The 16,763-nt window shown below is 34.8% G+C and overlaps 1 protein-coding gene across 2 annotated transcripts in view; it reads left to right on the forward strand.

Annotated features, from left to right (window-relative positions):
- The window catches only part of LOC134801116 (mushroom body large-type Kenyon cell-specific protein 1), a 267,604-nt gene that overhangs the window by 210,690 nt on the left and 40,151 nt on the right, over positions 1-16,763 (forward strand). Inside the window, exons 3-4 of one of the 2 annotated variants that reach the window (XM_063773647.1) lie at positions 4,941-5,176; positions 5,916-6,017. In XM_063773647.1, coding sequence (XP_063629717.1) covers positions 4,941-5,176; positions 5,916-6,017 — 338 coding nt within the window. Of the gene's footprint in view, positions 1-4,940; positions 5,177-5,401; positions 5,500-5,915; positions 6,018-16,763 lie in introns of those variants that run through there. The other variant, XM_063773646.1, reaches the window with a different exon arrangement.

Below are 16,763 nucleotides of genomic sequence, written 5' to 3' on the forward strand. Positions count from 1 at the left end.
TATTGTCCTAGGGCGCTATAATATACCAGGCTACCATAAAAGGAATGAAATAAATTTACATTAAGTAATTTAAAATACATAATTGGGTCCATAAATTTTCTGATAAACTCAGTCTTTGGTGTATTTTTTTCGTTATCTTGTATGATGAGAACTCATATTTTAATATGAATGCAGTTTTATTCATAAGTTAATAAAACTAGAAATAAAAATATGATTACTATTTCACCCAACAAAAAATGTAAATATGCCTGATATAATATTCAAGTAGGCACCTTCTTAGCTAATGCTTCTTAGTTAATTATGGGTGAAGAGAATGAATGCAAAATTAAAAAAATTTTTTTTGTTAAAAACGTCGCTTTTGGTATTTACTTACACATTTTTGATGTAGTGTCTCATTTATTTATAACTCTAACACCAAAATGGCGTGTTAGTATACATCCTAAAAATATTACATTAATAAAATAACTTAAGTTCATAAATATACTTTTTTTTTGTGTGAACATAACATTTGGATTCTCGTCGTATAAAAATATTAGGTACTTTACATGTCACTAGACATATAAAAATTCACTTATCTTACTTTGGGTTTAAAAATTCAGGGTATATTATTATGTGGTTTTATGTAATATGTTCGCAATAAATGCTTTTTCTTTGTCTAATCCATAGAAGTTCAACGCCACTAATTACTAAATTAACTCAGGGTCTCGGTTCGGTGGCCGTAGCCAGAACTCCGTAGAATACTGGGAATAACTGTAAATTTCGCTGCAAATTTTTCTATTAGGAAACAAATTAACCCTTTATAAGGCACACGTAGATATTATACATATGGCAAAAAAACCATCAACCTTTTGTATTTTTTTCTTATTCAAAAAGTTTTTTTAAGTCTTTAGGCGATGAATAGTGTTTTTTTATCTTGATCATTAAAGGGATCGTTAACGATCGCTAAATTATGTTACGAAAATATTTTATTAGGTGTTATTTCTAAATGTATACAAACCGTTCACTTTTTTAATGTTCACGGATTCTCCCTAACGTTTTTGACCCAAATCGATAAACAAAAATTGAGTTTTTATTTTTCATAAACATAAATTAAAAACTAAACTTAAATATAAATATAAACCAAATAATAATGACAAACAAAAATAAATTAAACTAATAACTAAAGATACTAAACTAAAACTACCTAAAAAGTAAAAAACCTACAATCGACAAATGAAAAGTGTAGGTATTTTGTTTCTACTTTTTTTATTTACCTAATCTTACGTCGGATAGATGAAAGCCAGTTATAAATGTTTAATTTACTTGTTACTGTTTTAAAAACTAACGGTTTTATATTTATGGCATTTGTTAAATGTTTGAGCCTAGTAAGGTATCGTGGTTATCGATTTGTGTAATTATTGCTGTTTTTTATACATATTTGTCTGGTTGATGGTTTATTGGGTCGTTATAAAGATTTATGGGTTTTCGTTTAATCGATAATATATTTATTGATGCCTGCAGGCTAATAACTGACTTTTAAAGGGAATTTTACGTTTCCATCGAAACATAAATATGTACATTATTATAATGTAGCTACAGTAATCATGTATATAAATATAACAAGTCATATTCAGTTGTAACCTGTGGTAAGCACTGTTTAATTTATTAAAATTGAAATTTGAATTGAATTGAAATCATTTTTTTAATTTTTTTTTTGATTAGCTACTGCCCGCGATTCAAAGATGATGATAATTGATAAAAACTATCCTATGTCCTTCCACGGGCCTCATACTATATCTATACCGAATTTTATCTAATTCTGTTCAGCGATTTAAGCGTGAAGAGGTAAACAGACAGACAGTCAGATAAATTTACGCTCGTATTTATATTATTATAAGTATATTTTTATTGTTGCTACAATAGGTTCACCATCAATTTCTTTGGCACATAATCCGAATTAATACAATTTAATTTACAACATAAGCATACAGTTTATAAAATATGAACACATATAAAATAACCTTTTCATAGGTACACCTACATATGAGCATATGACATATAAATGATAATTGAATTAAAACATTTATTATTTTTTTACTGCCTAATCCGTGTCATATTATTTATTTATGTACTTACCTATGTATTCCCTATAATAAAAAAATAATTCATACCTACATACTTTAAACCCCTTATTCATAAAACTAAGCAAGCCTCTGTTAAAATTAGTTTCTTTCTAACAAACACAAATATCAAAATGACAGATAAGGACCAACGTCATCAAGTGTTTGTTAGAAAAGAGTTTATAAATAGCGCCATTAGTTTTTAATCTTTTTTTTACTGAGAAAATCCAAGAAAATGTTCCACACCCATGCAATAACCGTTTGCATAATCAATCATCGCTTTATGCTAATTCTAAACATAATTACGATTGTTATTTAAATGATAGCGTTAGATAGATCACAAAGTATTGTAATATATTCACAATTAGCGCGAAAAAAGGTTGCCGAGCCCTGACTTACGCATGGTGAGTGAAATAGTTTTTATAGGTTGATTACCTCTGCCGCCTTTACAATGTTGCCGATATTTTAATGCTGACTGGCTTAAGGGTTCTGTATAATATTTATAGCTGGTCAAGCAAATCTTGTCAGTAGAAAAAGGCGCGAAATTCAAATTTTCTATGGGACGATAACCCTTCGCGCTTACATTTTTTAAATTTGCCGCCTTATTCTACTGACAAGATTTGCTTGACCATCCAAATCAAACCCGTCCATAGAAACCAAAATCTAGATACTTATATTTATACTTAGAATATATGTAAACGAAGCTCTCAATACGTTTTTGCCCACAAAGACACTAATCTGATACATATTTATTTAAACTTTATTGCACAAACACAGGAAAAATGTACAAATGGCGGACTTAATGCCTAAAGGCATTCTCTACCAGTCAACCATTGGGTCAACCAGAGACAAACCACTGAAAGCGGATCCCCTTTGTTTGACATATGTAATTATTGAAACTCATAATGTAATGATTGTCAGATAAACTTGTCAGATTACCATTACTTAGTGATAATTCTCAAACCGTCACCCTGAAATTTTCAGGATTTTCGTAAGGTTATCCTATAGATAGGTTAGGTTAAGTTTGTTTTGTGGCAATCCTGCAAACTTACGCATTTTTGAGAAAAACCAAATTATGTCTAACGAAAATGCGGACAAACAATACATTATGACTTAAAACCTTATGGAAATAATAGAGACTCCACTGAAAGTTATCCCCTCTCCTATAAAACCCTAAAATGTGGCCAGCCTACCAAGCGATCATTTGGACATTTTTTTAATTTTATATATCTATCTAATACCTTTAAACGAGCAACTCTTGTTTATTTATCTATTTATATATATATATATATTTCGGGGATCTCGGAAACGGCTCTAACGATTTCGATGAAATTTGCTATATAGGGGTTTTCGGGGGCGATAAATCGATCTAGCTAGGTCTTATCTCTCGGAAAACGCGCATTTTTTAGTTTTTATATATTTTCCGAGCAAAGCTGAGTCTCCCAGATATAAAGTTTTTAATTTAATTGTTTCTAACCATTTGTATTTCGTTGATAATGAAGGAATTTTATTTTTATTTTTCTGAAGCACTTTATCTGTTGACATTAATTGATTAAGCATAAATCAATGTATTTCTTAATTAACTGATAAATACGGCGGAATAGGGTTCGACGACACATTTTAACGTTAATGTCCTTAATTATTAATGTAATAATAATATGTTTTGCTGGAGACCAAGGCTCGGAACCGGTTTTACTTCATACAAAATATACCGGTAATATTACGTTATTTTTTTCGTTCTTTGGTTTATTATTTCATTTTTAATGGGACAATCTAATAATACGAATTTGTTACCTAAATACCTACATAACTCAGTCCTACGTAAAGAGCATAAAATAATTAAAAATATTGGGCTATTACGGGGTTTAAAAAAAACCGGTCCTGAGCCCTGCTGGCGACTGAAATAAAAAATTACTACAATGATAAAAATGTTAGAATAATTTTATTATCGAAAAAATATCACGTCAACTTACGGGTTTGGCGGTTAAAGCGTTAAAAAGCCCGCAGTTTTTTTGTTGTAAAGTAAGTTGTTTTAGTTAAAAGAAATCATAAGCCTTAAAATTTAATTGAAAGCCATAATTAAATGACAACAATAGTTTTGAGGTGATTTTTGGGGTTGAAGTTAAAAATTTACTCCTCCTTGCGTCGTTATCCTCAGTGATGAGGGTCGTGACCTCCCTTCTGGAACACCTTCTCTCTCACAATTTCTCTCCATCTGGTTCTGTCCTTGGCGGTGTGGAGAGCCATGTGGACTGTGGAGTCAAGAGCGGTGCGGATCTGCTCGGACCAACGTATTGGACTGCGTCCACGTCCAGGCCTTTTCCCATCCACAAATTAAAATTTACAATGGCCGTTTAAAAAGTGGATTCCCCCATCTGACCCATCTCATCTCTCTTTTATAAACAAATACATACTCTCTTCTTCCTCGCGTTATCCCGGTATTTTGCCACGGCTCATAGGAGCCTGGGGTCCGCTTGACAATTAATCCCATGATTTGACGTAGGCACTAGTCTTTACGAAAGCGACTGCCATCTGACCTTCCAACCCAGAGAGGAAACTAGGCCTTATTGGGATTAGTCCCAAACAAATACATACTAACGTCAGGCGTGGCTCACTCCGCGATTTCGTCGCTTTGCAACAAGTAGCTACAAGTACTTACATCCGCCCCACACCAATTTTGATGGCTAGCTATAAGCCGCGCGTGGCGTTGTCGCCACCTAGCGGTCATATCTGTCCTAATCGTAACAGACGCGTTTTGTTAAAGAGTGAATCTTCTGTACTATTTTTACTATTCCTAGTACTATTATTTATTCTGTGCTAACGTACAATATCTAATTACAGGTCTAGAACGGGTGGCAGAGGAGTTGATGGGTCGAAGAAAATGGAAACTCTATCAAGACGCGATCCTACCCAAGCGCGACGGCGAGCCCTCCAGCGACGAGTCCATGCCTTCCACGGACCCCCCTCCAGCCCTCAAGATCAAGACCATAGAACAGATAAACGAAGACAAGCAAGAAGAAAAAAGGCCGGAGACCATATTAGAAAGACTGATCAAGACTCCTGCTACTGTCCCGAAGGTAAGTTGTCTAGAGCTTATATAAGGATTTTTGCCTTCCACGGACCCCTCCCCAGCCCTGGAGATCGAGACCATAGAACAGATAAACGAAGACAAGCAAGAAGAAAAAAGGCCGGAGACCATATTAGAAAGACTAATTAAGACCCCTGCTACTGTCCCAAAGGTAAGTTGTCTAGAGCTTATTTTATTTAGGGGCTTATGCCATCCACGGACCCCCATCCAGACCTGAAGATCAAGACCATAGATCTGCGAAAACAGGCAAGAAGGAAAAGGCCGGAGACGATATAAGAAAGACTGATCATGACCCCTGCTACTGTCCCAAAGGTAAGTTGTCTATGTCAGAAATATCTCAAGCGTCAAGAACTAAGGATTTATGCTTCCTACTAATTCTCTTCCAGCGTCTAAGACCAGCAGCATATCAATGAAAACAAGCAGAAACGTAAGTCAAGAAAATAAAAATTATGTATTTATACTCTTGATTTTAATAAAAGTCTCTGTATCCCAGCCAAACACACCCAGCATAAACTATTTCATTCTGTCAAACGCTAAGTATAACACCACTACTGTTACGAAGGTAGTCTCTCGTTGTCTCCTGGCCTAAAAATTCAAACTACACCAAGTCTCCTCATCCTCAGGACTTAGCTCTAAGTTACGACGGCTCAGGAACTTATGGAACTTCAGCTTGGATTAGAATTTCTTGTCCAAGTGTGATAGATTTTAAAACTGGCCCTCTGTTCCAGGTGGAGATGGTGGAAGAACCGTCAGATTGGAAGCCATCGGACAAGTGTTACTTCTGCGTGGAGGGTGAGGGTGGAGGGGAGGCGCGGCCAGGCGGCGCGGCGGTGAGTATTGACTAAACTGATTTGGGTAGTTGGTAAGGATAGGTGAGAGAGTAAAGTTACTGATTTGGGCAATAGGTATAACTGTAGATGGTGAATGAACCGTCAGATTGGAAGCCATCAGACAAGTGTCACTTACCTGGAGGGTGACTACTGTCTGATGTAACTGGTTTAGCTAGGGATATGTGCAGATAGGGTCAGGATTTCCCCTGCCTTGTCAGGATTGTTGGTGGACTTGGCGAGTGTCAGGGGCTTTTAGACGCCGCGACTAACCACTAAGCTCAATCGGATGTCAATGTCAAATAGTGTTGACATGATATAATTATGTGTGTGGATATGTTGATATTTTATTGATTATATCCTTGTGACATCCTTGTTTTTGACGATCATAATATGAATTCTTGTAGATTGACATGCCTGCAATTTATTATGTAATCTGTATTGTGAAATAAATAAATGTATCTATCTATCTATCATGAAAAAGAGACCTCTTATTAACATAAGTATAAATGCCAAATTCCAGGACTCTTGTAGAGATTTCGAGGTTAATCCTACTCCGATTGTGCTAACTGCTAGCTAAAATTTTTGAGTTGTAGCTACAGCATATGGTGACTTGTAGCTACGGAATAATAAACTTCGAGAAACGGAGGCCTAATTAAAGAAACCCCAGTGGAATTTCTTTAATTAAGGGATGGGGATAACCATTTCTCTAAACCCCAGTGGGATTTGGAGAAATTACCGTCCAGGGATTTTCCGAATTTTTAGGGTGACGTTCGGACCTTTGTCAGGATTTAAACTTACCGGTGATGTCTCTTGATCATCATTGATCTGAAGGATTATCATCAACATCATCATCAGACTATCGGGGGAGGGTGAAAGAGGGCGACGCGGCGGTGAGTACACGCCTTAATGGTGCATCGGTTACGTCACTTTTGAGGGCCGTTGCGTAATGTTTGTCAACGAAAGTAGTCGGACATTTTATACGGCCGATAACTTATCACACGGATGCTTGAACTTGTTTATTTCATGGAAGATTTTATAACTTCAAATACATTGACTCGTGTAGGTACAAACGTTGTATGAATGACTAGAAGCTTCAAGACTCAATAAAGGGACTCGGGACTTAAAACACTCGGATTTTATTTTACCGTATTCTCTTAAAAACGAGTCGAGTTCTTCAAATTTAGTTTCAAGAGAGTTCCTACCAACGCTCTTCCTATTTATATAAGTAGCTATTTCAAAAAAATTTTAATATGGTGTACTTACCTATGCGTAAAGGGGCCCACAGATTACCAGTTCGCCGGACGATATAAGCCTGTCAGTTATTCAGAGCTGTCAAATTTTGCGTTTAACTGACAGGCCGATATCGTCCGGCGGGCTGGTAGTCAGTGGGCCCCTTAACGTAGGTAATTATTAAAAATATAATTGACTGTGGGGCAAAATCACTTCAGAGTTCTCAAATCGGGGATCTGGCAGACTCTGCCGGCGATGGCGGGATGAACTGGACTCCTTAAAGGAGTGGCCAGACATAGCACTGGACAGAGATTTGTGGAGAAATTGGGGGGAGGCCTTTACCCAGCAGTGGGACACGACAGGCTCCAAATAATAATTATTGACTGTTATTGTAGATACCGACCATGCTGCGGCACTCTTTTAAACATTAGCTAACCTAATTTAGTAAAGATATGCGTACATCAATGTAATAAATAAACGAAGGTAACTAAAAACACAACATAAGCTCCACCCGATTCTAAGAAGAATCCGTAGCTTAATAATTATCCAATTAATTTTCAAATGCAGTGGAAATCCTTCATACAATGTCAGATGAGTCAAAAATGACATCAATATTGGAGTCGAACCTTAACCTTCAGCACTTATATGGCATTGAGTCACAGCTAATACACGTTCAATTATCGTGTATCATGTAACGTGCAGTATTGAATAAACATAGGCCTCCTGTGATTTATCTAGGTGCATACCGTTCTTGAAATTCATTATTAAATAAGGTTTTAGTCACACGGATTGTGAACGATTTTATGTATTTATGTTTAAATGTGGCTAAAGGTAAGATTTTTTTTTTGACTTTGTTTTCTTATTGGTATTAGGCATTTGTTTTTTTGGCATTTTTACTTAAGTTCGAAATTCACTACCTAATTACTACAGATGTTGTGCATAATTATTTTCCATCATTTTTCACGGAAACTTACGAACGTGTCTTGCTATTTCAGTCAGTCTCGGTGCAAAAAGTACTGACATTGACTGAACTAGCATGACAAATACGATAGTTTCCGAGAAAACACGATGGAATACAATTATGCATTACATCTGTTACAAGTTAAGAGCCGAAAACAAGTTTTTAGGGTTCCGTACCCAAAGGGTAAAACGGGACCCTATTACTAAGACTTCGCTGTCCGTCCGTCCGTCCGTCCGTCCGTCCGCCCGTCCGTCCGTCCGTCTGTCACCAGGCTGTATCTCACGAACCGTGATAGCTAGACAGTTGAAATTTTCACATATGATGTATTTCTGTTGCCGCTATAACAACAAATACTAAAAACAGAATAAAATAAAGATTTAAATGGGGCTCCCATACAACAAACGTGATTTTTGACCAAAGTTAAGCAACGTCGGGAGTGGTCAGTACTTGGATGGGTGACCGTTTTTTTTTGCTTTTTTTTTCGTTTTTTTTTTGCATTATGGTACGGAACCCTTCGTGCGCGAGTCCGACTCGCACTTGCCCGGTTTTTTTTTTAATTTAGTGAATTTTCGTTGTCAATAAACTAGTCTTTCAACGAACGGCGTACTAAATGGGAAAGTTTGAAGTTAATGTTTGGGATATTTCTGCTTTTATTTAAAAAAAAGTTATTAATGTACTTACTCATTGTGTAACGCACTTTCGATATCAATTTGAAGTTTTCTGATATCTATTATATTTACGGAATTATCGCCTGGCTACACTTAACGATTGCAAACCTGTATATCTACGCAAATTTTCATTATTTTACTAAACTCAAAATGGTGGCAAAAAACTCAAAGCTTAACAAACTTTTTACAAATATATCATTAAACTCTATCCATTCTTCATCCACACTACAAATATCAGCTTGTACCCAATAATTCTAGTTTTTGCTCGTAATAATTCGACTTAGATTGTACCGTGGGACCGCCGGGTCTTTGTGGATTGCTCCAAAACTCAGGGAAATTGTGCGTTAGCGGTGTGGCATAGTTCTTGAATTGCCGTAATTATGTGTTCTGTCATGACATCCGTTGCGTGAGAAAAAGAAACTTGACTATTGATAAAATAGTCATGTTACGTTTAAAAAATAATTTCAGCCTATATACGTTAAAACTCATTGGTACGAGCCAGGATTTGAACCCGCGACCTTCCGATTGAAAGATACTATTGCATGCATGATTACATGTTACGTTTAAAAAACTAAAATAAATCCGGCGCGTATTTACCTTTTTTAGGAAGAAATAGGAAAAAAAAGATTGGACATTTGATAACTTCTTTAAAACCATCATAGAAGGCAAGATAAAAGGAAAGAGAGGCAGCAGACCAAGACGTAGCTATGTAGGCCAAATAAAAGAAAAAGCTGGTGTCGTGTCGTATCAAGAGGTTAAGGCTTATAAGAGGGAGAAATGGGAAATATTCCACCGACAAGAGGATCCTCTTAAATTGAAAAAGAAGATGGAAGAATTGATTTAAAATTAAAATCTGTTGGTTGCTCTAGTTACCTATGGGGTTAGAAAACGCGGCTCGCGAGCAGAATGCGGCTCTTTGGACCTACAAATGCGGCTCTTCAATTTGATACACCTAAAAATTTACACGTGCCTATGTCATTATCATATAAGTGGTAGCTTTTCGCACTTTATCTATAAAATGATCTGCCCTTTATAAAATGAAAGCTTGTAATAAAAATAGATTGCGGCAAAGTCAATGTCAACCCGCCTATAAACGGGTTGTTGGACTGTGAAACTGTTACATAACGTGTCATTATTTAACCGTTTTAGACGTCATTATTTCACTGTGGTTTATTAAATTATCGATGGAACAATTTTTATTTTGTTGTATAGTTTTTTTTTTTTGATTTTGATAAAGTTTTGTAAGTCTGAAGAACACCTCATTTTATACGAAATAAATATGAAGTCCCAATTATATTATTAAGTAATATTATTATACACTATGGGGAACACGCTTATATCGTACACAATATTAGGGAACTCTATATATCCACAAAAAAATATCGGATTATGAAGTAAAAAAAGAAACTCCAACTGAATGAAAATCTGCCCATGAAAGTTCAGGCGTAGGTAAATATAATTGTTATTTATTAGAATCTATGTTTCTAAGATATTATCAATATTTAAGTTATAAGACAGTTTTTCAAGTAATAGAAGCTTTTTAGATGATTGTTCCTAAAAGCCTTTAAAACTATTTTTAAATGCTGTTATAAATGTCATCTGTTGCATAACGTTTCTTTGAAAAATATGAATAATTTCCGTGAACAAAGTATCTGTTTTTTTTAAATACAAAGCGGTTACCGAGTTGTCACAACACCGCCCCCATTCCATAATAACAGCCATTAAAATACGTACCAATTAAACAAAACGCATTTCACCATTTCTAATCACTGTCTCCCATAATGACGGTTTATACGGTTTATTGTAAACCCTTTACCTTACAATAGCAATTATGGACCTTGTCTAAACCAAGCTTAGGCCCAACCATCGCCAAGAGACCTCTACAACCCCTAACAATACCCCCTTAAAGACCCGCCCTCTTAACTCAAGGGAGGGGAGGCAAAGGTCTCTCAATGCTGGCTGCTTCTCAACCCATAGTTTCAATTTATGGAACAATGCCTTATCCATTTGCTACGATTCTACGTCAAAGTAGAAAACTCACATTTTGATTAATACGAGTAAAAGAGACAGAGTGCGTATAAACGGTTGCAAGCTAATTTAAAACGTAAATGCGGGGAGTAAGGCTCCGTTTCGAATGGAGGTGGTTTAGTAAAATAGTGAACGTGTAGGCGTTGAACGAAAAGTAGGCAGGAACAGAGAATGGAGTGGAGTGGGCTTTGTTTTTAGTTAGCTTTTTATTAAATGTAATTTAGGAGCGAAGTGGGTGGTTTTGAAAACAGCTGTGGGAAATGTTTTGGAGTTTGAGAAATGAGATTAATTTTGCACTTCGTATAAAAGTTACTTCAGCACCATTCATCGTCACACCCTTGAACAATGATGGACGCTGTGCGCTTTCTGAGGGATTTCCATGAGTATTGTACGAAAATATTGGGTTCTTCAAAGAAAGGAGTGTTTTGCTTTTTAAGGGTTGGCAACACGCACAGATAGATAGTGCATGCGTCCAGAGGTTACAGTAACCGTTAACCAATTGGTGGGCTGTTATGTTTGTTTACCACCGAGGTGGTGTAAATGAAAGGACATTACAACTTTACTTAACACTACATGTGCGAATTAATAATACGTTACTAAAAATCCGAATGAAAAGCTATACAGAATACAGACACACCTCTACCTCGAGAAACTACAAAAAAACTTGTACCCTAACGATTAAACTAGCAATTATCAAACGCATCACATATTTTACGTTTTTCATGATTCCTAAACTTCCTAATTTTACGCGCAATTAAAATAGGGAATGCAAATGAATGCATTAACGTTGTGTCTTCACCTGCACGTCTAAACATAAAGAATAAGGTATATTCTGTAATTACACAGTAGTCGGCAGTCGGGCGTGCGCGGGAGTTCAAATGATGGTTCTGTGACGTAGCGGATCCACAGTAATATAGCAATGGCTAACGGTTGTTAAATATGTACGGTTTTGGAGAAATACAGTTCTTGAACGAAGGCAAATTGATTTTTTACAGTTATTTTTGGGCGTGAAAATTATATTTAATAAGTAGGTACCGATGATTTAAAAAAATCTTAACTAGGTATTTGGTATTGCGTCGTGAAACCAAGTTTAGAGCTTTAGTACAGCTTTATTTACAATATATACAAATATAGGTATCTCTAGTGATCAAATTTAGACTACTTTAAAAAAAATTTTAAACAAATTACAAAGTATGTTGCAAAATTCACTTTTGCCAACATATCATGCAAAGTTTTACTTAAAGTCGGGTTACTAATAACATTTTTTCTAAAGAGTTCCGTAAGTACTTACTTATATCGATAATTATATATGTAAATTAGAAAAAAGAAATACCTACAGAAAGTTTTCTGGTTCAACAACAGACGGAACTCTAAAAATGTATGATGCGTGAAAATGTAATCCGCTCCCAAGTATTATAGGTAACTTTTATACCATCGGGTTTTCGAGTCGTAACTCCAAATTACTGCTTAAGGCTATAATTCCGTTCTCTGCCATAATAGCTTTTATTTTATGCTTTTTATCTATGCACTTCAAACTTCCTTACAAGGCGTGAGTTTTTGCTTGTAATTACTCTGTGGCATGTAATTATTATGGGATTCTTTGAATTTTCTAACGCCATCTTTAATAATGAGTTGGAATAGTTTTTGCGTTAGCTGGATGTAAAGGTGTTTTGTAAAATATGAGCATGAATGGTCAAAATGTATGTAGACGGAATGTAGGTAATTTAAATTATTTTATAACACTTATTAGTTATGAATACTAAGTGTAATAAACCCTTCGTAAATCGGTAAATTTAATACAAAAACGTGTACTAATTGAGACAAGTTTTAAATACAAATAGCTTAGTAAGTTCGTTTGTACAAAAACACAATACGTTAGGTAAATTTTCCATTGGGGCTTATACTACTTTAAACTAGCTTTATAAACACATATACTACTTCCATCATAATACAATTTACCGTTTAAATGTATTTTAAAATAAATAAATCCTACTCCATAGTTCCCCTAGCCGATCGGTTAAACAGCATAGGCCGGACAGAAAAGCCTATAGGGGCGGTCCGTGGAGGGGTGGAAACCTCGGAAAATTCGAGACCCACCCCTCCGCCACGTGCGACCAAATAGGCTCAGTGCACAAACGCCTTGACTAATCTATGCCGCTCACGAAAAAAGAAAAAAAAGAAAACGCGCGCGTTCACATACCACATTCCAAATTCAATTTTCGAACACTATTCTCACGCTGGCGTTTCGTTTTTGTTTAAGCGGAAATACTCGTAATGAAAGCTTTGTGCTTTGAGTTTTGCGTGGAACAGAACATGAGATTTCATGGTTAGTTGGGTGCTTGTTGTTTTTGAACGTTTTTCTTTGTATTGTCATGTTGGTAAGCAGTTATGATGTACGGTGCCGTGATATTTGAAAAAATGCGCTTTTTGCTAGTTAGTGAGATTTTAACGTCAGAAATTGTTTTGTTTCGCGTTTAATCTGAGCTCAAAGTAAGTTCCGTTTTTAAAGGGCTGTTTTATTTATACTTTTGTGGTAAACACTTTTTTATTAATTTATTAAGTAGGTATACTTCTATAGTTCGTATTTAAAATATTATAAATAATAATACCTACACAAGTCCACAGAGTAATATGCACAGAGTTAACTTAGGTACTATTCTAGTCTTCCATTAGATGAGAGAAGAATCTATGTACTTAATTAAACAATAAATTTAATAACAAATTGTAAATTGAAAAACTTACCTCTCAAACAGTCAATAACATACGTATTTTAGTTCGATTTAGCAAAGTAGGAATTGAATTTCTTTAATGCTTTTTTTACATATTTAGGTATTATAAGTTTTTCCACTAATTCGTACGCAGGTGTTTCTACAGTTTCAAATACCTAATAATAATTTTATTTTATTTGTTTTCGATACCTACTTAATGCAACCAATTATTTTTACCTAATAAATATTAATTATCCACATTAATTACTTACATCAACGAGTCCTTATTTATTTTATAGCCTTTATATTTATTTTGCACTATTCTCTTAGCTCGCGAATACCTATGATCGTTTTATTGATATAATTATATTAATATGCGAAATACAAATACTACCACTACCTTATTAGGACTTAAAGCACGTTTTATCAATTAGCATTCGATAATAAATTAATAAAGGAAATATTTAACAAGGAAAATAAATAAAAATAACAATTTTTTGCTTCCGATAAATTCAACTTACGGAAAAATCTAGCAAGCTAAAAACCTAGTTATTCACCGTTTCGCTATTTGTTAATTAGTTGTTTTTATTTCCTGTGGGTAGTAGGTCTTGTATGACGCAAGTTAGGTTGCCTAGGCTGGAATACTAGATGAGTAATGAATAAGCACATAAATTAGTTACAAGTTAATGTCAACGCTGTTCTAAAGTTCGAATAAAATTAATTTAAATATGAGTATAAAATACGTCAATTAGAATAGTTAACATAATTAAATATACGGTAACAACGAATATACTTTATTCTTTATTCAAACACTATGTATAAGTTTACAGCTCCAGCCAAGGCACTTATACTGTTATACTTACATCGTTTTGATAAACTAATACCGTAATACGTTTATGATCGTACGGTAAGTAAGTTTTTGATTTTTAAAACGGAATTTTCCTTATGGAATGAGTAACATAATGTTATTTTTTGTGATAGTAGGCTCTATAACTTTCAGTGCTTTATTCTTTTAACTAAATTTCCACTTGGACTTTACAAAAAACATTTCATTTTCTCCAGAGTATGCCTTAAGAAATGATGGATTGTCACCTATACCAAAAATACTTACCTACGTTGTGGATCTATTTTTTTTCTGCGGCATATTGCTGATAATTTTAAACAAATTGAACTAAATTTATTTTATCTAAATTCTTTAAACTCAGAGTTTCATATAATAAAATTATATTAATTGGTTAGTTTTTATTAACAAAAAACAAAAGTATTAACAAAATAATTAAACTAAACGTTTGCGTTTGTATATCAAAGCTAAAGGAATATATTTTGAAGATACGTTTTGTTTTAGTAAAAATGATTTTGGTATTGATCTTAATGACATTTTGTAAAACACTGTCTAAGTATGTATGTAAGTATTTTTGGGCCACGTGTATAACTATAAAACCTGACAAGTGCGAGTCGGACTCGCCCACCGAGGGTTCCGTACTTTTTAGTATTTGTTGTTATAGCGGCAACAGAAATACATCATCTGTGAAAATTTCAACTGCCTCGCTATCACGGTTCATGAGATACAGCCTGGGGGGCGATTTTTGAATTTCGATCGCTCGATTTCGTCACTCAAAAATCGGTGGAAAACGGCGAAATGCTAATTTTTGAAATACGAGCGATAGAAATTTGGAATCGAGTGGTATTGACCACTCGTTTTCAATTCTATTAGTAGAATTTAAATGCCTAGTAATGGAGATATTATTGAACGAAATACACGCAATCGAGCGGTCGAAATTCAAAAATCCGCCCCCTGGTGACAGACGGACGGACGGACAGCGGAGTCTTAGCAATAGGGTCCCGTTTTTACCCTTTGGGTACGGAGCCCTAAAAATCGCCGATAATAGGTTTTTTCTTCAATAAAAAACCTAAGTAGGTATTAATACATTATCCCTAAGTCAAAAATATTTCTCATCTTGCTCAACAGCGCTATAAATGTTCCTATAGATAGGTAAGTTTTTATATATTTAGCGTTAAAAATGGTAGATGTAGGAACTGGTTAATTATCACATAATTATGTCGATCGCTAGTCATTTAGAATATTTTAATTAGTATACATAAATGTTTTCCTCTGAATAATCTAGCGGCCATTTTGTTTCCTAACAAACAACCAGTTTGACTAGCAAATAAATATATATGATATTCTAGGTACAGGAATTGCCTAGAATTAATTATAATTATAGCCTTGAGTTAAGTAATATTAGGTTTATAAGTTAAATCTGACGATTAGTATGTATGGTTTTTTTATATCTACTTTAATTTTAAATTTTGAAGTTTAAAATAATACAAAATAGTTTTTTTGTAAGTGAGGTCATTTTGATAAGGGGCTATTCATAAATTACGTCATTTCAAATTAGGGGGGGGGGGGGTCAGGACATCGGATGACGGTAGCATGAAGTAGGAGGAAATGGGGTCATTTGATGCATGATTTTTGGATGATTGTAGGGGGGGGGGGGGGTCCAAAATCGTCAAAAATCGATGACGTAATTTATGGACAGCCCCTAACACAAGTTCCCTGAAAAAGGAATACAGCAGAAAAAAATAAGACATTAAACTTGCATATGAAACTTAAAATAAATAGGTACTTACTTAATAGTATCAGATTTTATTAGTTTTAGAATTGAAAATGAATGATGTTATGTCTCTGTCTATTTACTACAAAACATACTTTCGCCGACTATCAAAATTGATACAACTAGTACTACAAACTAAGCTATAATCATTTCACATTTTATAAATTGCTCTTAACTTAAACATATTTTATAAATTGCTCTTAATTTAAAGGGCCGTCACAATAGATCAATGCTGGTCGATGCGACACTCAAAGGCCCACAACACCACAATAATAATAAATAATAAACTTAAACATATTTTATATAATAAAATAACCATCCCATCAATTATCGAACAATAAACCCACTTCACCATTTTCTAACGTCCGTCCGCCAGCTGTTATTTGAACTTGGAACAAAAAACAGCCACATAATTTACCGGTCTCCAAATGGTAGGGTACACATTCTAATTCTAAACGGCCTCGGCCAATGGCGGCCGAGGACGCGCAAGATGGCGGTCGTGGGAACCGGTTAATGGGCCGTTTGAATTTAGAATA

The sequence above is a fragment of the Cydia splendana genome, chromosome 21, assembly GCF_910591565.1.
Source record: "Cydia splendana chromosome 21, ilCydSple1.2, whole genome shotgun sequence".
Classification (NCBI taxonomy): domain Eukaryota; kingdom Metazoa; phylum Arthropoda; class Insecta; order Lepidoptera; family Tortricidae; genus Cydia; species Cydia splendana.